At 41.3% G+C, this 24075-nt stretch overlaps 1 protein-coding gene across 1 annotated transcript in view; it reads right to left on the bottom strand.

Annotated features, from left to right (window-relative positions):
- LOC306977108 (calmodulin regulator protein PCP4-like) overlaps positions 1-24075 on the bottom strand; it is a 58984-nt gene that overhangs the window by 2381 nt on the left and 32528 nt on the right. Inside the window, exon 2 of the mRNA XM_079575278.1 lies at positions 12286-12337. Coding sequence (XP_079431404.1) covers positions 12286-12337 — 52 coding nt within the window. The remainder of the gene's footprint in view (positions 1-12285; positions 12338-24075) is intronic.

Raw genomic sequence — 24075 nt, 5'->3', positions numbered from 1 at the left:
CATCAGGCCTCCAACCGGAGCTCTAACCTTAAATCCGTGCAGGAGGAAAGACGATTTAATCCGTCAGTACATAAGAAATCACTTGTCCCGCTTTACCAGCCTCAAACATTTGCATTGGAGAACCTGTGAATAACAATAAGCATAATTTGTCCACAGTCGTAGTCGCAGGTACAGCAGCAGGCGGCCTCTGGATGTGACAGAGACGAATGGCCTCTCCACGTGAAGGATTTATCTGTTCCCTCTACGCCGCACGTTCTGAACTCCATTACCTGCGGCGGCGCTTTGAGTCCTTCTGTCTCCGAATGACAGCGGCACAATATCTACGATTATTATCTGTCAGGGTCAATCTATCTGTGCTGGGGTAGGTCCGCAGTATAGAAGCTTTGCACTTACAGCATTTCAATTCTCAACAGAGCCCTCAATGTTCCAGAGTAAGAACAAAGTATAATTTCATAACTTTGAAAACTCATTTGGCTTCTGTTGCCAGGCTGTCACCATGCAGACATTCCCCATACACTTACATCAGCTAAAAACAACATAAGAAGTAGAGAGAAGAACCGTGGAACTATCTCTGCTTCCTGCTGGGTCACATGGTGGATGAATGGAGAGTGAACAATAACTCAACTATTTTACATTTCCATTATAATCCAGGAAGCCAAAAAATCTTTTTGAAGACACAATCCCGAGCTCTATTGTTCTCGAGTTGAAAGCGGCGCATACGTAACAGGGCGTTCTGGAAGAGCTGTCTTTAAAAACATTCCTCATAGAGCCACACGTCGTATTGATTTTTCAAGCTAAAGCCCCGTCGTCCGTATGAGGGATTTGATGCAAGGAGTGAAGCATTAAAGGAGGGATTGCACGGAGACCTTCACCCAAGGTCAATGTTTTATTCAACACTCGCTATAAAATGGTCAGCTACTGTAAAGAACAATTGAGACGTCCCACGCTCCTCAAAAGGAGACCCTTCATCTCTCAAAGGTGTGTAGTTAAATTAAACTCTGGCTCGCTTCTATAAGATATTCTGCTCATTGTAATTATTTCCATGCATGAATTGATATGCCTTCATCAGTGAGGTAGAGGAGGTTTACGTTACTATAAGGAAAAAGCTTTAACCACTATAGGGAAAAGGCTTTTATCAAAATTAAAGTCTGACGCTCCCCCAGGACATAATGGAAATTGAGAAAGTGGGTACAGGTAAGCTATGTATTGATTTTTAAAGCTGAGAGAAGTATCTTTGGCTACAGATTGTATGTCCACAACTTCCTTTGTCTTGAGAGGACAGTTCAGCGTAAGTAGGGCGTGGGGAGTGGGGAAAGATGTCCGGCAAACTGTCAAAGCTGGGACTCAAACCCACAATGCTGGGATGATGAACTAGTGTAGGCCTTTAAGCACTTCCACATTCTGTCAAGGACAAAAGTGTTGGCATTAAATCTCACTCAAACGTTGACGGATAGTTCGGACCGAAAACGATGTACCGTGAGCCTGCAGGACAGCTTGAATCTCTGTAGAAGTTGTTTGAACGTCTCTAAGTCCAAAGAAATCCTCATCTACTTTGGTCGTTCTTCCATTGATGATTTGCCGTTACATTTAGATGGCCAGGTAACTGAGAGCAGATGAATACATATACGATTGTTGACCACAAACTGAACTTCAGTAGCAACACTTTTGTGGTCAACAAATCACTTCTTCAGCTGTTTTATAACTGTTTTATCTAGTCCACCCTCACCTCTAGCATCTGAAAAGCCCTCTCAATAAGATCATGAGGTCAGTGGGAAGATAGTTGGAATATCACAGGGATCTCTTAAAACAATACTCCAAGGTGTGGTATTACAAAAGCGCCAACTCATCTCATCAGACTCCACTCATAACCTCCAAGACCAGTATCAGCTGCTTCCGTCTGGCAGGAGGTTCTCTTCCCTGGTTCTGAAAACCAAACGAGCCGTGTCCTCTTATAGGCCCGCATCTATCAGACTCTTAAATCGACAGCATGGCATGGACATCTGATTCTTTGCACTTCACTAACCAATGTAATATTTTGTAATATTTTACATTTCTATTCATTTACTTGTTTAAAAGCAGTACTAAGTAACTCATGCCCCTAGAGGCCATAAGCGCCACTGCAGGTGTCGTAGCATGTTGCGGTATTTGAATCATTAATTTTTCGAGAGCGTAAATACTAAAAAAGTAAAAAGTTGCTTAGTGCTGCTTTAACTGGGATAGTTGATGGATGTGTTGTGTGTAACCATTGATAGTTCACATCCTGGGATGTTAGTTGTTGTACCATGGCTTGTAAACATCTTAAATATCTTGTGTACTGTGAACAAAGGAACATTAAGATCTCTTGAGATAGACTTGTAACCTTGATGCCGTTGATGTTTTTCCACAAAGTGGGTTCTCCAATCAATTGGCAGTTCTCCAATCCTGAAACAAAGTTAATCCCACATTTTTGAAAGAGTGCCAATAATATCCTTGTGCATTTTTGAAGTTTTGTATAAAGTTATGTCAACGTTTTCCTCAGCTTTTTTGTGTAATAGTTTGGGAGAAATACTTAATTTGATGTACCGATTTCAGGGGTGCCATCACTTTCATTCCTTGACTGTAAATGGAGAAATAGCTGTAAGAAAGGAAATGTATCTACATACTACACTGAGAGAAGGAGTTGTTTAAACTGAAGCAGAGAAAAAACTACTTTCTCATCCTCTTATTTTGTAAAGTTTAAGAATACTAGATAATACGAGTCACCCTCATGGCCTCATCAGTCCACAGCGCAGCGAAGCGTGAGACAAACCAGCGCGATCAATAAACGACCGCAGCTCACCGGGTTTGCGCTTCATTACGTCGTCTCTCGAAAGCTTCAGAAATCCCCCCCAAATCTGATCGCCGTTCTCACGTCTAAAGCAACGCTGCGGTTTGCATCCGCCGACATCTGACAGTGCGAGATAAATTCATTAGCCGTATAATTGAGTACAGTAGCGCTAATTAAAAAGTGTGCAGGAAATGGGTCGTTTGGAGAGTGTCACCGGATAATTATAGACTTGGACCTGGGAGGTGAGCTGAGGCAAATTTAGACAGCTGCCAGAGGAGCCCGTGTTACACCACTCCACACATTTACATAAAGAAATAGGTTCCGCACTGGTCCGCAAGGATGGTAATGAGATTATAATTGCACTTTGTCAATAGGCCGCATTTGTTTGACTCACGCAAATGAGCTAATTATGGAGAACGCCATTATAAACATGTGAATGGAGTTTTTTTTTTTGCAGTGATAAATGCGATACAAACACTAATGCTGCCTTTTCAAAACTACACTAAAATGTACAACCAGCGACCTTCATTAACTGGTTCTATGAAGTGAAATAATTGACTGTAAAAGATTTAATTTAATGTTGTTTTTTACCACAAATCTCGGCTGGTTGTCAGAGGTTGTGCAGGCAGAGAGCGCAGTAGCCAACAGTTTCACTCAAGCAAGAGTAAGTGCAATGAAAATGTAGTGCTTTAGTCCACTGAGCGCCATCCTCTTCTTCTTACTGCAGACTTTGTCCTATTATGATGCAAAATTTTATTCATCTGTAGTCTGTTCATCACTATTCACATGGTGTCTCCTGTCCCACCCCCCCTCGAGAGGGCAATTCGGACCTGAAGTAACACCTTTTTGAGTGACAGTGCAGGATTTTAGAGGCAGTTGTGGTGAACAGGTCTGAGCTCATTCTACACACTTAGACATTGCTGGAACATGTAGGGGGAGGAAAATACTTACTTTTAACATTTTTAAACTCCGTATATCCCTTTAAACTTAAACTTATATCAATCAATTAATCAATAATTGTTTTGTATAGCCCTATATCACAGGGCTGCACCAAACACACACATGCTGTAAATACTGAAATGAGTTTTTCTCAGGCAGATGCTGATTTTTGGAGATTTTCATTGGCTGATGCCGATATGCACGGGTGATATTTTTGACAGATTTTTCCAAATGTCTTGTCAATAATCCTGTGTGTGAAGCTTCTGAACTGTAATAAAACAGAAAATCCTGTAATCAGCAGATTACAAAACGAAAAGCTGTAAGTCTCTACGGTTCCGCAGTTATAAACAAAAGTCTGCAATATAAAATATAAAAACTTAACAAACTTGTTATCGATTTTCATTGAGATGTTTTTCACTTCCCTTGAGGCCTGGGAAGGTGTGGGAAGGCTCATTCAAATGCAAAAAAAGGGAAGTCTCTATCACTTTGGTTTACAGAGATATCGGCTTTTATCGGCATTAGATCGGCCGAGAGCTGAAAATTCCCAAATTTTGGGGATTTTTCAGCTTGATAGCTGAGAGTTAAAAAGTACTCAGTAACAGTCTGATTTCAAGGTTTCTGTGGGACATTACAAGTCATCCAATGAATTATGTCAAAATGAAGGCCTTATAAGTCATCAAAGCATTAAAATAAATCTCATTAAATCTACATTTCTTAAAAAACAGAACCCACATCAATGACATTTCAAAAACACCAAAACTATCGTCTAAAATAGGAGTTCTCAAACTTTTCAGGCCACGACCCTCAAAATCACTAAACCTGAGGAGCTATTCGACGTCCGCGCAGTAGGGAAGGGAAGGGGGAATCTTATTTGTATAGAGCTTTTTATATGACACAAGTCACACCCAGAGCACTTCCCACATGAAAGGGAGGGCAGACTGACAGAAGCGAGGCTTCAACGGTCCCTCCGACCACCACCAACCTCCGAAAGTGTCTTGCTCAAGGACACAACGAAAGTCTGCACCTGCAGGAGCCGGGATTCGAACCCCCGACCTTTGACATGTTTAATTTTGTGTAACTATACTTGGATCATGTAACTGCTCACATAACCGTAGTTAAATAGGGGAAACGTGGAAGAGCTTGGTCGCTTCTAACTTCACCCCCGTTTGGCCCCATAGAGGAGAAGAGGAGAGGCGTAAGGCAAACAACATCTTTGGTCGTTTTGGTCGTCTAAACTCAGCTAAGAACATATCTCAGTAGGGAAAAATGGTGGCCTGTTCCTCTAAGGTGCAAAGCATGTAAAATCTGGTTTAATGATGTCAGTTTGGATGCTGTATTTTGATATTTGGCTTAATTTCACCAAAATATGCTATTATCAATCAAAAATATATCAAATTCAAAAGAGAAAAAAAAAGTGTTTCATAATCATCTTGCAAACCCCACTTCAGTGACCCGTGACCCCCACTTTGTGAATCACTGGTCTAAAACAAATTCAGCTGCCGTTCTGACTGAATTTGAATTGACTGAATGAAATAGGACAAGATTTTCTGCATTTGTGACATTAAAAATAAAGTATTTAAGAATTACAATGGCATTAAAAGGCATTACATTTGACTTAGTGCTGCCCTTGAAGAATGCAAATATTTCTGAAGAACAGGCCACAAACAGTAGATAATAAGGTCTGTATAACTTATGCCAGCTGATGGTTCTAGCAAAATGAGCAGAATTATTTTTTAAGCACGAAGCAGTAATTTAAGAAAGCACATTTACTTAAGGATACATAGTGTGTATATGTGTTTAATTTATTCCAAAAGTTACAACAAAACTCATTACTCTCCATCTCCATAATAACAAGCCGCCGTGTTGCTTTGATTAAAACAACAGTCGAGTTGTGTCTTCCATTTCAATACCTCCACACAGCCAATTACCGCCACATACACTTTTACCATCTTGACTGTTGTGATGCCGGGGACCAATTTCCTCTGCCTTTAGCTTCCAGGTCAGCTTCAAAAGCCACTTAAAAGTCGGGAGGTCTACAGCGCACTGCATGCATCCGGGCACATGGCTTTGTTGTTTGACCTTGACAATTAATTTGAGACCTGCAAGCTTGTGTTTGGACGCAGAGAGGTGTTGGGTAAGAGAGAGAGGACTGTATTTCTGCATAAAGTAACATTGTAGAGGCTCAAGGACGTACTTGTCTGGACAGCTGCAGGCGCGAGGGAGAGGTGAACAACGGGGTTATAGCGGCATTTGATTAGAATTTTTCTGTATGTTTGCTAATCTGAAACACTGAAGAGGCACCAAGAGCCCCCCACACACACACCTGCAGCATAATGGAGGCGTCACAAAAAGCGCCACAGGAAACAACTAGGGACAAACGAGGAGGAGTCCAGGCAAGACTCACAGCAAAGCCACACAAATCTTCTATCCCTACTGTAGTTCTGACTAATGTTCGTTCACCAGGGGTGGACTGGGATTGAAAAACAGCCCTGGACTCTGGTCAGCCTGGCACAAATTAGCGTAAATGCGACACTTCCACAAATACATATGTCTTACCACCCGCCTTAACCGAGAGCATTTTCTCCAGTTCGGCTTTACCCAAATCAAAAGGCTTGATTTGGGTAAAGCCCAAATCAAGGGCTGGAGAGCAACACTGTAACGCCTCATTTGAAAGCTAAAATCTAGAAAAGTGATGGTAACTTTTTGTCACGTTGTGGCTGCATTTTTGTCATGTTTTTGTTTGCTTTTTGCTGCTTTTTCGTCACTTTTTCGTTGTGTTTTCGTCTCTTGTTTTTCATTTTCTTTTTTCATGTTATTGTTTTTTTCATTGCTTTTTTCATTGCTTTGTCGTCACAATTTGTTGTGTTTTTGTCACTTTTTTGTCACTTTTTGTTGCTTTTCCTGCACATTTTTGTTTTTGGATGCTTTTCTTTTAAAGAGGGGGTATTATGCTTTTTTCAATCACATAGCACCAGTCTATATCACACTACAATGATGACCAAACCTTCTGTTGGTCTGTAAATGCAGTAAATTAGAATAACTGCCTTGTATAAAATTGCTCTCTCAAAATGGCTGTAGCGAATGTCTTGAAATAGGCCTCTGTCTCTTTAAGAACCTCTCACCCTTTCCCACACGCCCCCTCCACACGCTGTCTGTGGCATCAGTGGGGAGGGGGTTCTGCTGAGGAGCAGTGGTTGGTTACTCGGGTGGTGACGAAAGCTTGGAGGCGTCTCCAGGAGGTGGGGGCGTTCCTAGGAGGACTCAGGCAAACCTATCCCTAAAATGGCTGCCATCAGAGTTTTTACAGATTACTCAAAAATACGTGAATGTGCCAAGGCAACACTTCAGGCATGTTTTTAATGAGGGAATGACATAATAACATGATGTAAAGCTTGAAAAAGTCGATTTTGCATAATACCCCCCCCTTTAAGCTATTACATTTGGGTAAAGCTCGGTTATGCCCGGGGGTAAGGGTAAGGTAAAGTGAGATGCCAGACCGGTGGCCCTAGAGCCAGTGGCCCTTCTGTGCTCATCCAGAATGGACATATGGCCAGTCCGCCCCTGTCGTTCACTGGAGAATAACACGGATTATACCATGGTCTGGGTGAATACTCGATTCTGATTGGCTGGAGAGTGTCCGTTAAAAAGTGATATTTACAGACAGCATAGACATTTTCTGGTGGAATATGAACTTATTTATCACATATAAATAAAGTCAAGTGTAAATCGGGCCCATATGGATATTTCATCACAGCAGATTGTTCAGTAGAAGTGAAGGAAATGGAAGTTTGGCTAGCCGTTAGCATTAGCACGATGCTAGCATGAAGCATTATGTTAGCATTCTCCGTTATTTATGTATCTATGTATCTATGTTTTCAAACATGACCATATATGGGCAAATCCAGAGATGCCATCTGTATCTATAATGCACACCTAGTCCGGCAACAGTTAAATAACAGTAAATCACGTTCTATACGTTTGTTAAGTGTGACTGTGAAAACTATAAGACTGTAAGGGCATGCATAAAGTAAAATATGATCGGACAACAACAATTATATGGTTGATATAGTTGTAATGGGACAGTGGAGCAATAGTTAGTGCTCCCGCCTGACAGTATGAAGGTCCTGGGTTCAAGTCCCTGGTCAAGTGGGGCCTTTCTGTGTGGAGTTTGCATGTTCTCCACATCAGCTTAGGTTTCTTCCAGGTGCTCAGGTTTCCCCTACCACTAAAAACATGTACAATAGGCAGCCCTCTATGGACAGTGGGATTTTCTTCTCAGATCAAAAACTGAATTGCCTTTCTGCATGATATTTTCCTGTAAAAAGTTTGCATTTAAGAGTGTTTAAACCTTATTTTGAACCCAGCACACAATTAAGTACCAATTAATCTGAGTTCACAAGATCATGTTCTAAATAATTGAAGGCGCCCTAGAAGTAAGGGGTACTTTGAGTAGAACTGAAAGACTCGAGGGGTACGAAGACAAAAAAATGTTGGGAACTACTGCAAAGGGTGAAATAACTCATAATGTTTAATATTCTAAATTCTTCCAAATTGTCGCCCTTTGTTCTTGGCATTTTCTCAATGAGTTTCAAAAGGTCGTCACCTGAAATGATTTAACAGTCATCGTGAAGCTCATTGAGAAAATGTCAAAAGTGCAAAGAAGTAATCAAAGCAAAAGGTGGATGTTTTTGAAGAATCTATCTCAACTTTTTTGATTTAAAACATAATTCCACATGTGTTAATTCATAAATAATGTCTTCAGTGAGAATCTACAATATAAACATAATCGTCTTGAAAGAAAAGACAAAAAACAATACTGTATCAATGGCCAAAAAGTACATCATTCCTCTGACTTGAATACAGTTTCCGGTGACTGTATCCATATTTGATAGTTGTTTTGCTGAATTTCCCCGTCTTTCACCTTGGGTCGGAGGTTAAAGACTGGGCTACAGCATCACAAATCTCCAGTTGCTGATTCAGGGCGCGCTCAAAGTGCTGCTGGTGCATCCGAACACTGCTGAGCACACAGAAGGTTCCCACAGCCAGGAGACAGAGCAGGGCGGCGAAAATGACATCTCAACTAAACCAGGCTTTCAACCGGACGAGTAATTCTTCACGACAATCTGTGATGTAAGCCCTTTGTGCAAATTTGTGTTAGTAAGTGTCGTACTTGCAAAATGTGAACCGCTGTGCCCGAGGGCCGAACTTTTGCACTTCCCTCTTTGGTTTGTAACTTTACAAGCCTAATTTTTACCCACAAAAAGCTATGTTGTAGCTGATATAGTTTCCATAAATTAGGCCTAAATATTGTATACTTGATTATGACAAGGACGCTGATGGCGCTTCTAATGTGCTTGGAGCAGCTGTAGCTTATAGACCATAGACTGTATATAAATGGACAGCTTCTCCTCACTCCGCCCCGTTTACCATAATGACCATGCTCATGGGGGAATTCATGGCTCTGATGAAGCCTGTTCCTAAAAAAAAGGACATAAGGGCGGGATCTTCACTGTAGACTCCGCCCTTATGTCACGTGTAGCTTGCGCAGCTCCAATGCTAACAGTCCGACCCTCATTAAGTACTGCATCCGCAGAGTAAAGTGAAGATTACTGCGCAGTAAAGTGAAGATTACTGCGCGGATTTCGAACTACTCCTGGTATTATTACGCCTTACAATATAGTTCCCCCTTTTATCCGCTTAGAAAATCCACATTGTTTAATTTTGTGTAATTATACTTTGTAGTGGAACACTTCACGTAACCATATCTAAATAGGGAAAACGAGGAAGAGCTTGGTAGCTTCTATCTTGACCTGTTTTGGAGCTATAGAGGAGAGCAGGAGAGGCTAAATGCTAACGCAGTCTGCGCTGTGTTTACGTGACTGAAGGCACGGGTGAAGACCAGACAGGTCCTAAAGAACTCGTCAAAGCTAAGGTAAGAGCATATCTCAGTATGTAAAAACGGTGGACTATTCCTTTAACGGGGAGTGCCTGAACCTACTTATTTATCAGACTCATTAGCCAAAAAATGCCGCACCTCCTACTAAAAAAGACATATTTACTAAAGTCACTACTTCCGGGGTTAGCGTAGCATTAGCATTTATCTCCGCTAAACCGTAAGTGCCGGTTTTAGTAAATAATACTTTTTTAGCAGTAGATGCGGCATTTTTGGCTAATGAGTCTGAGAAATGGTAAATGGTAAATGGTCTCAACTTATATAGCGCTTTTATATAACCACCTACATTAGGCACTCAAAGCAGCTCAAAGTATGCTCAGTCCCTCCCCGTTAAGTTTCAGAAATATTGATTGTTGTATTAAAGATTTTTTTGTAGTTTCTCACACATCTAAGACCCCGGAAGTAGAGCTGTGACGTCACCACTTAACAAAGTGGTGACGTTCACAGTCAAGATGGAGAATTACTTTTTTTGTTTACTCTATATAGCGATCGGCGTCAATATGGCGGCGTGTGGCGTTTTTGTCAGATGACAGGGAAAACAAGCGATAGTCGAATAGCTACACCGCCTCGTCAGCTGTAGCGTTAACGACCAGTTAGTCTTGGTCAATCGTGTTATTTCCCATTGGGCTCGAGCTAAAAGAGTAACTACCTCGGGGATAAAGCTTTGACTTGTCTTGTCTTGAGCCGGGCTGATTCAGGGCATTAGCGCAGTCCCAGGTCGCCCCGTGATTTATGAGAGCTTCAGCCGAACCCCACAAACACAGAATCAGAAAGCACTGAAATACACATCGAATGTTCTATATTGTCCTTCATGACAGTTTGAATTATGTAGATTGAACCCCCTCTGGACGCCGTGTGTATTTGTACAGTATAGAGGCTCGCGGCGACTGTCAATCAGAAGTTATTAGTGTTTTGTGAATTATGTAATGCCAAAGTATTCACCCTATATGTAATTGTGTAAAAGTTTTAAGACTCACAGAACAAAAGCAGTTACTGTATCTGTGTTAATTAGGTGTAAAAATACCACATTTCTATATCACGCACTTTATTTGTTAACTAGAACAAAATATAGCTTCGAAAACAAACAGGGAACAAAAGCAAATGCCAAAATACAATGGGCCTGTTGTATTATGTTTAGAAAGTGTTTTTCATCATTGTGACCCATGCAGCTGTTCATTCCAGTTCATCTTGAGCAGCCTCCGCAACAGTGGAGCAGTCTTCTGTTTATTTATGTTTCAGGGAAGTGTAGGTAGTGGTTGGGAAACTGGAGATCCCAGAGGAAAACAACGCAAAGGGAGAACATGCAAACTCGGCACAAACAGGCCCAAGAGTCAAACCTGGGACCCTGTTTTTGAGGCACAAGCGCTCAAAGAAATGTGAATTGTATGTAATTCCCAAAGCAAATACAGAATTTCTCAAAAGCATTTTTGTCTGTACGTTTGTTAAGTGTGACGTCACGACTTCCGCTTCCAGGTCCTAGCAGACCGGCAAATATGCGAGAAAAAAAACATTTAAAAGTCTTAAAAATCTATATTTCTGAAACTCAGCAGAGAGTTACTGAACCTACTTTTTTCTCAGAATCATTAACCAAAATGCCGCACCTACTGCTAAAATGTAATATTTACTAAAGTCACTACTTCCGGGGTTAGCGTACCTGTTACGCCGTTAGCATTTATCTCTGCTAACCCGGATGTAGCAATTTTGGTAAATATTACTTTTATAGTAGGTTCAGCATTTTTGGCTAATGGGCCTGATAAATAAGTATGTTCAGTAACTCTCGGTTGAGTTTCAGAAATATTGATTGTGGTATTAAAGAGTTTTTTGTAGTTTCTCACACATCTCGGGACCTGGAAGTAGAGCTGTGACGTCACCACTTAACAAATGTATAGGGCTATGATGGGACGTCTTAGGCCACAAAACTGTTTTTAAAGAATAATTGAAGATCTATATTGGTGTCGATTATCTTTGAGGAGGCAGAATGAGGTCAAGTTTACATTGTATTTTCTTTTCATAATGTATTTTATGTCTGTTGTCTGTCACATTGACAGTATTTTTGTATATGTATGCTTTTAACAAGGACCCCAGGAAGACTAGCTGGCTGTAAAGCACAGCTCATGGGGATCCTAGTGATAAATTAAACTAAACAAAACTAACCACTGTGCCTCTCTCCCCACTTGCTCAGTCTGCTAATCAAACCCAGGCACTCCAAACAAATAGAGGAAGGACTTTATTTAGACGCCCAAGCCAAGAAGGTCTTCATCAGGGCTTAATAGGACTGACTGTGGATGCTTTGATAAAATGTTAAACTTATACTTTTTCTGATTGCAACCTTCAACATACTATAGGTTTACGAGTGAAAGATTCTTTGTCAGTTCCTCAATATGCATGAAACACCCTGTCTGCTCTAGCATTACACCCCACTCTTGCACATTCAAACACAGTATTATGGGAGTAATAGTTCAGATTATGCCAAACGTTGCTGGATCAAAAGCAACAGAATTGCACAATGTCAAAATAGAGATTTTAATCAAACCCTAACTTTCTCTTTTCCCATTTTGTTTCCCAGCCCTAAATGAAACTACAGTACCTTGCCCCGCAGGCGTCTTGATGTTCCCAGTGGCTGCCCCGGATCCTTGTCTCTGTAAGAAAAAGACAAAACAAAATCGTTAAAGTTGCTCCTTCCAACATGGAAACAAAGCATCCATCAGCCGCTTTTCACGTGCGCTCACTCTGCCCCGGCGTCAGTGTGTCCCTGAGAGACCTCCTGATCCGGGCAGAGAGGGGCTCAGACCTGTGTCAGTAAATCACCCGCAGGCCCCGGGACATGCACAGAGTAAACCGACCTGACAGTGTTTGACTTTCTACATTTACGACTGCTGAGCATCCAGGAATGTCACACAAGCTCTGCATGAAAAATGTCCTTCTAGACTTTCATTTTCCTCAAACATTAGTGGTCTCTGTTTTGATTGACAGGTTAAATTTGACTAGACTTTTAGACAAATCCATTGTCCAGCACATGTGCCAACAACCTTAACCACTAAGCCAAGGTTAGTCAAGATCCAGCAGCCAAAATATCATGTCATTCAAACTCCCAAAGGATGTATAGGACATAAACGGATCAAAACACCTTTTAAATTACAGATAAATATTGACAACTTAAAAATAAAAAAAAGTTCTTGTGACCAACATGCTAAGCCATCTTCACCTTCCTCTGGGATTTCTTCAGCTTAAATTGTTCAAAGAGAGGGCAAACTTTTGCTAATGATTGGATCAAGTAGGCCTCGTTATAGCCAATCACATTCAATTCCTAAAACCATAAATCCATTATATATTTTGTTTTTACAAATGTGTTCATGAATCTGTACCAGAACCTTGTGTTTTTCGTCATGGCTGCTTTGTTTAGTTTTGATAAAAATCCCATGTTACACAAGCTCTCTCAATACTGCCGCGTGATTGGCTCAAACCACCAGTGGGTTGGTTAAAAAAAGAAAAGAAAAAATCAGAGTACAAGCACTAGAAGCATTCATGTGAGAATAAAAGCAATCACAATGTCCCACCGTCAGGCAACATAAACGTATTGAATAATATTAACAGCTCTGTAAGCAAATATAATATATGGCACTATTTGCTTCGATAAGCAAAAACAGCCTTCACGAACAGAGCCGTGTTTCTCTTGGGCTGTGACAGATTTGCAATTTAAACAAACAGTGCTACATGTTTGCCTCCATGCGCCAAGTATACTGAGAAAAACAACAGCGATCGCTCAGCTTGGAGGAAGTTTTAACGACAACTCGGTCTAGGATAAAATCAGTCCATCACTGATCAGGAAGGAGTTCTCCATTTTAAAAACAGATTTACTGAAAGGCACCATACCTGATTTTATTTTTCTAAGTTTGTCTTGTCATCCTTTAGTATATTGTATATTCAGACGTTCGCGAAAATCATCAAATTATAAAACATTTGAATCAATTTCATGAACTTTCCTGATAGTTTTCTAGCATTTCTGTGAAAGTGACCTATGCCACAATCCCATACCTATAAACTCGTCCTGGTGAAGAATTGGCACATTTTATGTGTTATGCGTTAGGAAAGTTACAAATAAGTGTGTACCATAACTCAGTAATTTCCCAACCAAGGGTATGGGGACCCAAGATCCTCGAGGTCCTTGAGCCCTTAACAGGGGGTACTTGGAAATATTTCAGATTAAAAAAGAAAGTAACACGGAGTAGAATTTCCAGATAAATTTCAAAGGAAAGTTATTTTCCATATGTTTTTTCAGTAAAAGGTTTGATTTTGAGATAGTTTTAGCTTCATTTTGAACACACTATTATTGGCAAGGCAAGTTTATTTGTAGAGCATTCATACATAAGGCAATTCAAAGTGCTTCACAGTTACATAAAAAAAGAAAACAGATAAAATCAATAAAAACATCAACATAAACTTTACCAATTACAGTAAAAGGCAAGAGTGCAGATAAATACTTTCAGTGTCATATGCACGGCTAAAACAAACTGTTTTCAGCCTGGATTTGAACATTTTCAGAGTTGAGGTCTGTCTCACAGCCTCGTGAAGATTTTAGCTTTAGCCTCACTGTGTTTAGTCCTGACTCTGGGAACCACCAGGAGACCCCGACCTGAAGTCCTCAGGGCCTGAGATGGTTCATACGGCTCTAACATTTCAGAGATGGACTAAACCATGAAAAGACTTGTAACAAGCGGAGCTGTTTTAAAGTCTATTCTCTTACTGACAGGAAGCCAGTGCAGAGACCGGCGCACTGGACTAATATGGACGTATTTCCTGGTTCTTGTCAGAACTCGAGCAGCTTATAATCTTAGTTTAGTTGGCCACTTTGTAATAATATTGATAAGATCCTCGAGGTAGAGTATAAATGAACAATTGGGTACAGGGACAGAAAAGGTTGGGAACGACAATTAAACAATTAAAGGAACAGGCCACCGTTTTTCCATTCTGAGACATGTTCTTACCTGAGCTTAGACGAGTTGATGTGTACCTGTCTGGTCTTTGTGCCCCAGTTTGGAGCTATAGGAATATACTGGGAGAGGCCAATGCCAACAACATCTTTGTTCATTTTGCGTGACTGAGGGCACACACAAAGGCCAGACAGGCACACATCAACTCGTCTAAGCTCAGGTGAGAACATATCTCAGTATGGAAAAACGGTGGCCTGTTCCTTTAACTTTATCCCTCTTTCATTGTTTATAATAAAATAAAATGAAATTATAAAGCCTTTAAGTAAAGTAAAAGAAGAGTGAAGTATGATTTATGGATACATGTTAAAGTGGTGAAGCCCTGAAGACAGTGTTGGTTTGGAAAAGACCATTTTCAGCTCTTCAGATAAACACGAAGCAGGTTTTAAGCGGGATCACCAAAACATGATTAATTCCTCTCGCTTCAAAGGTAACAATAATTCAGACACAGCCGTCAGGGGGTAATACTGTTAGTTCACTTCTTGTTCGAGAAACAGAACCACATTAAAATTTAAACGATTTTCATTTTCGGGAATAGAAGAACATTTACAGCTGTGGCACCTCTGCACCGTTTAATACCGACACAAACTCCATTATTATGACTTCAGCTGTATTTATTCACCCCGTACGTCAGCCGGCTCTGCCCACAGCCGTTTGTTTTGCCCCGTATTGCCTGTTCTTTCCGTTCATTAAAGCGCAAACAGCTCGGATCTCTGGAGAAATCACGGGGCGCGTGGATGTGTGCGCCTCCCAATCTCCGCTCTGTTTGCACGAGCCACTTTCGCAAAAGCGGCGTGGGAGCTCCAGGAATCGACAAACTTTTTAAAAAATGCATCCGTGTTTGTCCGCGGCTTTTAAATATTTATTTCCGGAGCTCGTCTAATCCTATTTGTGTGGCGCGTCGTGGTTAAAGGAAGCGCTCGGGACGCACACTCTATCCAGGTAAACAGATTAAGTGAGGCTATTATTAGGACATCATTGTTATACGGCTTTTAAGAATTCAACACAGCGACGGAGAAGGTAAACAAAGTGCCAAGGACAAACTAGTGGAGAGAACGAGATGCAGTAATTGGGAGAGGCTGTATCACCTTCAAGGGACTGTACCCGATTTTGATCTCATACTTGAGAGAAATCAGTCAATTGTATTCACAGACTGAGGAGACTTTGAGGAAAAAGGGACAGTCTGCATATGTTTTAGTTTACTTTTCTTGGTCTATGTTTCAGACTTAGACCCGTTTACGATGTGTTAATCAGAGGAAGACTAAAGAAGCACTCCGCCAAAACCCAACACAAACACTGGACAAAATACTTAAAGGAAAAACAACCATCAGGCAATGATCAGCTTGACACACAAACTAGTGAAGGTTATCAAAATAGAAGAGCTAACCTAACTTATTTAAACTAGTACTAAGTAACTCTTGCCTCTAGAGGCCATAAGCGCAACTGCGGGTGTCATAGCAAGTTACGATTTTTTAATTTATTAATTGTCTTGGAGAGTAAATACTGCGCTGACAGAAAAGGCGAAGGGAGAGAGTGATATTGTACATCCAATTATACAATGGAAATATTTTTTTCACCCCAACTTGGCTGTAAATACTGTTTAAAGTGACGCTAGCCCGCAGTTAGCTTTGCCCGTTAGCCTGTTAGATTCTTCTTCGTGATTCTATTAGTGTGTATTGGTGGCTCCGGTCCGGTGGCAGTCAAGTTGCAAGCATGGCTTTCTGGCCAGAGACACCAGGGGGAGATAAAAGACCCTCCAATCATCCCATAAACACTTGTTTTACCCCCACAGGGACAACGAAAAGGGTTTATTAAGGTAAACACGTTACTTAGTACTGCTTTAAACACTGTTTGGCAATGTTTAAGTTACGACTATTCTAAGAAAAGACTAAACCTAAACCTGAACCTGTTTGAATGAGTGCTCTATCCCCATACATATGAATCATGAAGCCAGGCCCAATATTAAAGCAGTACTAAGTAACTTGTTTGCCTTAATAAAATATTTTCGCAGTTCCTATGGGGGTAATACAAGTGTTTATGGGATGATTGGAGGGTCTTTCATCTCCCCCTGGTGTCTCTGGCCAGAAAACCACAATTGCAACTTGACTGCAACCGGACCAGAGCAACCAATACACACTAATAGAATCACGAAGAAGAAGCTAACATGCTAACGGGCAAAGCTAACCGCAGGCTAGCGCCACTTTAAACAGTATTTACAGTCAAGTACAATATCCCTCTTTCCCTTCGTCGCCTTTTCTGTCAGCGTAGTATTTACTCTCACAGACAATCTTAAGTTAAAAAATCGTAACTTGCCATGACATATGTAGTTACGCTTATGGCCTCTAGGGGCAAGAGTTACTTAGTACTGCTTTAAAACATGCCGTGATATGTCTGTTTCAAGGCGTTTATATCATGTCTGTGGTTTCTTTAGGATTAACATCTCATAAGATGATGTTTAGTAGCTATTGGAATATGAGTTAGCATTTAGCTTTAAAGCCACTTTTAAACGCTAATTCTTGTCAACAGAAAAATCCCAAAAGGTCTGCACATTTATTAACGATTCCTAACTAGGCTTTGACCTCACCTTTGTGTGGTCGATGTGTTGACAACAGCTGAAAACACCTGGATTGTTCATAATTTGCTATGTTTTATGGCTAAAGGCTAGTGGCTATAGGAAAAATACATGAACAGGCTAATGTAACAAAGTCTGAAAAGCTTCCTGGACTTTTTTCGCCATTATTTGCAAATAAAATGAAAAAAATTAAATGCATGTCTTTCTTTTCCTTTTATTGGTTGAACTCTTGCGCAGTGTTGTTTTAAATTGAGCGATCACAAGACAAATCAGGAGAAACCACCCGGAGAATACCGCCCTGCAGACCCGTGTATCCCACTGATCCGCTCTGTTTACACCCATCCATATCTGCCCGGCGCTAATGAATTCAGCATCAGATAAAGTTGTAGAGCCCGATCCCCCCCCCCACTCCCCCCCCCAAGGCGTGTGTGTGTGTGGGACCGACCCGCTCCCCCATTCATCTTCTATAGTGCGACTAATGAGGAGGCTCCATTTAGTGTTTGCACGTAACTACCCTAAACTGCGATACTCCGTCACTGCCAGCGCCGCGCCGCAAACAAAATCACTCACCGCGCTTTACTACCGCCGCATTCGGTTAATAATGGTGTTTTTCTATCCTTTTTTTTTTTTTTATCCCACAGAGGAGTGCGGATGGGGAGCGGGATCGATTCCTCACTCTACACTCAACATGTACTTATTTCTACAAAGATTGGCCCAAGGAGAAGAAAAATGGCCTGGGTCGGTTACTGTGAGGAGAAATAATTGACATTGGAGGAGAGAGGAGGAGAGAGGATTATATAAATGTGTAAAATTGATTTGGAAAGCATAAACATAATGTAAGCATGCTATTATATCACCATCAAATATTACACTGCAACCTCTATCTCTTTTTTGTCTTTTTTTGGGAACTGCATCTGTGGTGAAGAAAGTCCGTAATGGTCCTGAAGAAAGCAGCTCCTTAAAAGTGAACAGCTAGCTTCTGAGCTAAAGACATTCAGACCTACAGATTTTCTTCTTCTGAAACACTGAAGAGGCAACAAGAGCCCCCACACCAGCAGTACAGCGAAGGCGTCACAAGAGGCGCTACAGGAAACAAGAAAAGGGACAAACGAGGAAGTATTCGGGCAAGAATCAGAGCTAAGCCGCACATGCCTTCTGTCCCTGCTAGTGTTCTGGCTAATGGACGTTCACTAGACAACAAAAACGAATATAAGCTCTTCCAAGAAGATTGTGAAAGACTGTTGTGGGGCGGAGGGAGCTGCGCAGGAGGAAGTGGAAGAAGGAGATGACCAGTGCAGGACACCACGCTCTGAAACAGGAACAAACCCAGGAGGTGGACCGTTTCAGAGGAGGCATTGTTTCAATCAGCTTCTGCAATGTGAGAAGATCTAGTTGTTCTAGTGTTAAGATCTAGATCTAGATCTAGTTGATCTAGTGTTAATTTCTCACCAAGATCTTGTATCAATGATGGGGGAGTGTGACCACTGTCAAAAGCCTTCTCCAGCACATCCCAAAGATTCTCAATGGGGTTAAGATGAACTCTGTGGTGCCAAGCCATCTCATGACCAACGGCAGTAACCCCAGATCATAACAGTTAGTGAAATCCATTTTTTATTTTTTTATTTTTTTGGGGGGGGGTCTAGCGAAGTATATTTTCACTATGAAAAATGCAAAAAGATCCGCACAGCTTGTATACTCCTGATCTCTTATTATACGCACCACTGAAGTGACGTTCCAGGCGTCAGATCAGCCCTTTATGTCTGATGAAAGGCTTTTCAGATTTCTGCAATGTGCATGTCTGTTTTACTTATATTTTCACGATACATTCATTTTGTAAAGATTTGAAATAAATGCAAGGGCGTCTAAAGCAATTAGGGATAATACAAGACCATTAAGAAAACCATTAAACCATTAAAAAATCAACAGCAGAAGCGTTTTGTACAATTAAAATTTTTTTTTTGCCCCCATTGATCCAAAACATGCAGTAGTTTAAACTATCCAGCTCCTCACTGAACATAGCTCAAGCTCTGGAGATACTGTACGTATTTGCAACCTAACCGAGTGCATTTTCTCCAGTTCAGCTTTACCCAAATCTAAAAGCTTCTTGACTGGAGCCTATAAGCCAGGGTAACGCCTCATTTGAAAGCTCAGACCTACAAAACTGATCTAAACTGATCTTTTTCCTTGTTGTTACCATCACTTTTTAAGCGTTTTTAAAGGTTTTTTTCCCCGTCACATTTTAGTTACATTTTTGTCACTTTTTGGTCATTTTTTTTTGACACTTTTGTCCATATTTTACTCATTTTTGTCCATTTTTCGACTGATTTGTATCCGTTTTTTTACGCATTTTTGTCATTTTTTAGACACATTTTTGTAATTTTTTTACGCATTTTTGTCAATTTTTCGCCCCCTTTTTTTCAATTTTTCAGCACATTTTTGTTACTTTTTCATCGCGTTTTCGTCATTTAAGTCTAATTTCTGTCACTATTTACCTGCTTTGTTTTCAAGAAGCTTTTAGATTGGAGAAATGTGCTCTGTTCAGGCAGGAGTTAAAAGGTTAATACTACAAACAAAAACAAAAAAATCATTTAATTTCTTTGGGTTTGCAAACATTCCATCAAACAGATCAAATACCAATATTCAAAATCTTAATTTGTGCATCTTAACAACCTATGCAGGAAAAATGTTGAGCAATGTCCTTATATCCCAAGAAATGTTGATTTAATGCAGGGTTTGAATCCAATGTGATGCATTTTAATGACTGAATAAGGCCTTTTTTTTTGGCACAAACAATGTGATAACGTTTGATGCTTTTTAATACTCTCCAAGCCTCATTCATAATGTATTTCAATCCAGCGACCCCAGATTGTCTTCAGTTTCTCTGCAGACAGCAGTTTCATGCAACGGGGCAATCACTGAGCGTGTGAAGAAAGCGGTTAATTTAGCAAACGCTTCCCCTGGGGATTCTCTGCCGTTACTAACTCCACTTTACCTCATTCATCCCCCACCGGTTTACCTGCACCCTCCCCCAGCTCGGATCCCTTTTAACTCGGTCATTTCAGAAGGGTTTTCCGTGTCATAATTGCCGGGACATGGAGAAGAAACCGTGCGCGCTCTGTCCTCTTTTTTTTTTTGCCAGCTCCTCTCCCTGCATTATTAATCCGAAACCCTTTCAATGAATTTCAAACGCCGCTGTGCCGTTTGCTTTGATGCCGTTTCGAGGGGCCGGGTCACTATCCGATTTTTTGAAGCGCTCGCACAGGCCTCTGGGAAGAGACGACGCCGCCTAATTTGACGGCGTTCGCCAGCAGAGTTGTGAAGGCGGTGTGGTTTTTTTGTTTACCGCGCGGATGACAAAAGGGAGCAGGTTGGAGCCTTGCAGGAAATAAAATAATAATAAAAAAGAGCTGCAGCGGCGGCGTGGCGGGGCTTTGTGAAGCACTCTGAAGCTTCCCAAACACACAGCGCAGTCAGATAAGAGCACACTTTTGTTCTTCCAGTGCGTAATCCGAGTTCAAAGAGACGAGCCTGGCTGTAATGGCCATGAAATGAAGGCAAGGAAAAGTGGAACGTCCCGAAAAAGAATTCACACTCAACACTCGGCGTTGTTTGTGCGAAATTTCAATAACTTTCATCTATGACGAGCAGCGCTTACTTAGGATTTCCAATCATTTTTCGAATTTCCAATATCAGTCGAGGGTTTAGTTTCATATGTTTCAGGAATCTGGCTCATTTCTCTCTCTGCCTTCCGTGGTTGTTTTGCAGAACTACATCTCATAACATCTACAGTCCTAGGTGTATTTTATTTACTCCCCTGCCTTAAAGGAACAGGCCACAGTTTTTACATACTGAGATATGTTCTTACCTGAGCTTAGACAAGTTCATTTGTACCTGTCTGGTCTTCACCCGTGCCCTCAGTCACGTAAACACAGCACAGACGGCGTTAGCATTTAGCCTCTTCTCCTCTCCTCTATAGCTCCAGACTAATTACATAAAATTAAACAATGTGGATTTTCTAAGCGGATAAAAAGGGGAACTATATTGTGAGGCGTAATAATACCAGAAGTAGTTCGACATCGCACAGAAAAGTGAAGATATTACTTCACCTGGTTTGGAGCTATAGAGGAGAGGAGGAGAGGCTAAATGCTAGCGCCGTCTGTGCTGTGTTTAAGTGACTGAGGGCACGCATGAAGAAGACTAGGGGTACAAGAGGTACAAATGAACTTGTCTAAGCCAGTGGTTTCCAACCCTTTTTGCTTCGCGTACCCCTTGAGTCGTGGATTTATACTCTGAGTACCCCCTACCTTGAGGATTTTGCCAATATTATTACAAAGTGACCAACTAAATTAATATTACACAGTATTTAATAGTGTGTTGTGTTCAAAATTAAGCTAAAATACTCTCAAAATCAAATTATTTACTAAAAAACATAATTAAAACTAACTTTCCTTTGAAATTCATATTGAAATTCTATTCAGTTTCACCTTCTTTTTGCATCTGAAATAATTCCAAGTACCCCCTAAGTGCTCAAGTACCCCCAGGGGTCCCCCTACCCCTGGTTGGGAAACACTGATCGAAGCTAAGGTAAGAACATATCTGAGTATGTAAAAACGGTGGCCTATTCCTTTAACTAAGCAGATTTTCTCCAGTTCAGCTTTACCCAAATCTAAAAGCTTCTTGACTAGAGAGCTTACAGAACTGATTTTTGTCATTTTTGTCAAATTTTTGTAAGCGTTTTTTGAGTTTTCATCTCTTTTTTTGTCTCTTTTTTGATGTTTTTACTGTTTTTTGTCACTCTTTTATTGTGTGATTTCGGCACCTTTTCGTCTTTATTTGACGCTTTTCTCAAGAAGATTTGGGTAAAGCCAAACTGGGGAAAATGTGCTCGGTTCAGGCGAGGTTAAAATATCAAGGCTACGGTGTCCAAAATCCAAAGGAGACAAACGACATCATGCAAAATCGACTTTTAATCTTGGAAAATTGTTCCCTCGTCCAAACATACCTGGAGTAGTACCTGTAGTTTGCGAGCCTGCACAGTCAGACTCTCCTGCTTCAAAAGTAGAGGAGTCTGTGAGTTTGCACTGAGCCAATCCCAAAACTGATGGCTTTGTATCGCTCCAGTCACAGAAGCAAATCAATGATGTGACAATCAAAGATACAAGACTCTCAAATCATGTATCATTCGGAGCAAACTTTATAGCTTTCTCACCTGTAATTTAAATTGTTAAAGTAGTTATTGATTTGGCAGAAGGTAGCCATTTTCAGTGTGACATTGGTGTTAAATATAATGTTTTGTCTTCATATTGGGTCCATTTTGGTGCCCTAAGCAGAAAAAGGGAACACAGTGTAACTCATTAACATCAAACACACTCTCGAAACAACACCAAGAATGAGTTTGTTTAGATGTGACAGTTTAATAGTTGGCGTCCCCAGAACCTGAGTTTCTCTGCTCCGCCCCTGCAGCTGCATCTCAGACGTGTCTTCCCTCTCTGCACCTTCCCCTACTTTCTTTTTCACTTGTCGCTGTGAGCCCTGGCACCAGAGAACACTAATTACATGACGCTAATGTTACCTTAGACATAATAAATAACAGACGGCGTCTTCTCACTCCTCCCCGTTTGCTATAATGACCGTGTTCGAAAGGGAATCCATGGTGGATTTACAGACTCCTCCTACCCAGCTCTGACGGAGCATGTTCCTACAAAGGGCATAAGGCGGGATCTTCACTGTAGACTCTGACGTGTAGATCGATCGTAACTGCGCCCGTGCTGTTAGCTCTAATGCTAACGGCCTGTCAATCAAAGTCCGACTTTCATTAGTTTACGAGATTTCTAAAATGTTCCTTATGAAAACCAGTCTAGTTTCTTTAATTGTAACGAACCCAGCATTATCACAGGGGCAATATCTATCTGTAGAATATCTATCTGTCCATCCATCCATCCATCCATCCATCCATCCATTTTCTTCCACTTTTCCATTGCCGGGTCATGGGGGCAGCTGTTGGAGCAGCCCAAATCACATAGCACCACCCCCTTATGGCTCCTCCTGCAGGTGGTGGGTCCACAGAAGGACGACCTCATGGTTCTGACCGGGCCTGTTGGTCTCTCATGAGGGGCTTCTGAAACGCTCTTTGTCTGACACGTCACCTAGGACCTGTTTGCCCTGGGAGACCCTACCAGGTGCACGAAGCCCCCGACAACAGAGCTCTCAGGATCATTCGGGCGCTCAAACCCCTCCACCACGTTAAGGTGGCGGTTCCAGGAGGGGTCTATCTGTAGAATGCTTTTTATAATTAGAAACCAGGCTTTGCAGTTGCTTAGAACGTGTGTAAAGTGCAATGCTTTCTAAGGGAAAACTAGCTTGTTTTGCTGCCTCTATATGGAGGTACTACAGCGATGGCGGACAATGGCGGCCCTTAGCGTTGCGATCACAAAGCGAGCCGCACGTGAAGTCTCCTCACGCTGCACGGAGACGCCGACATCTTCTTTTCTCATCGTTCTCAGTGTTCTTCTGTCAGCTGCGTTCATAAAGCAGCGCCGCAAACACTGTACAAGGCCATTCAACACAATATTCAAAATGACATGCTCGATGGTGGTCACATGAAAGGCAATGAGATCTGAGGTTTGTGAATTCAATCACTTCCAAATAATGATCAAAGAAAACATTTGTAGATTTTCAATTTGTAGAAGTCTTTCCAAAGCTGCGTCTCTTCCATTGAGTTGTATCGGCCCCTGTTCCAACTAAAATGATGAAATGACACTCTAGTCCAGTCCATTGATACTACAGTTAGCTCTGACATCAATCTGGGATCGCTCCA

Source organism: Gobius niger (assembly GCF_951799975.1).
Source record: "Gobius niger genome assembly, chromosome: 1".
Lineage (NCBI taxonomy): Eukaryota > Metazoa > Chordata > Actinopteri > Gobiiformes > Gobiidae > Gobius > Gobius niger.
This window is presented reverse-complemented; position numbering and strand designations above follow the sequence as displayed.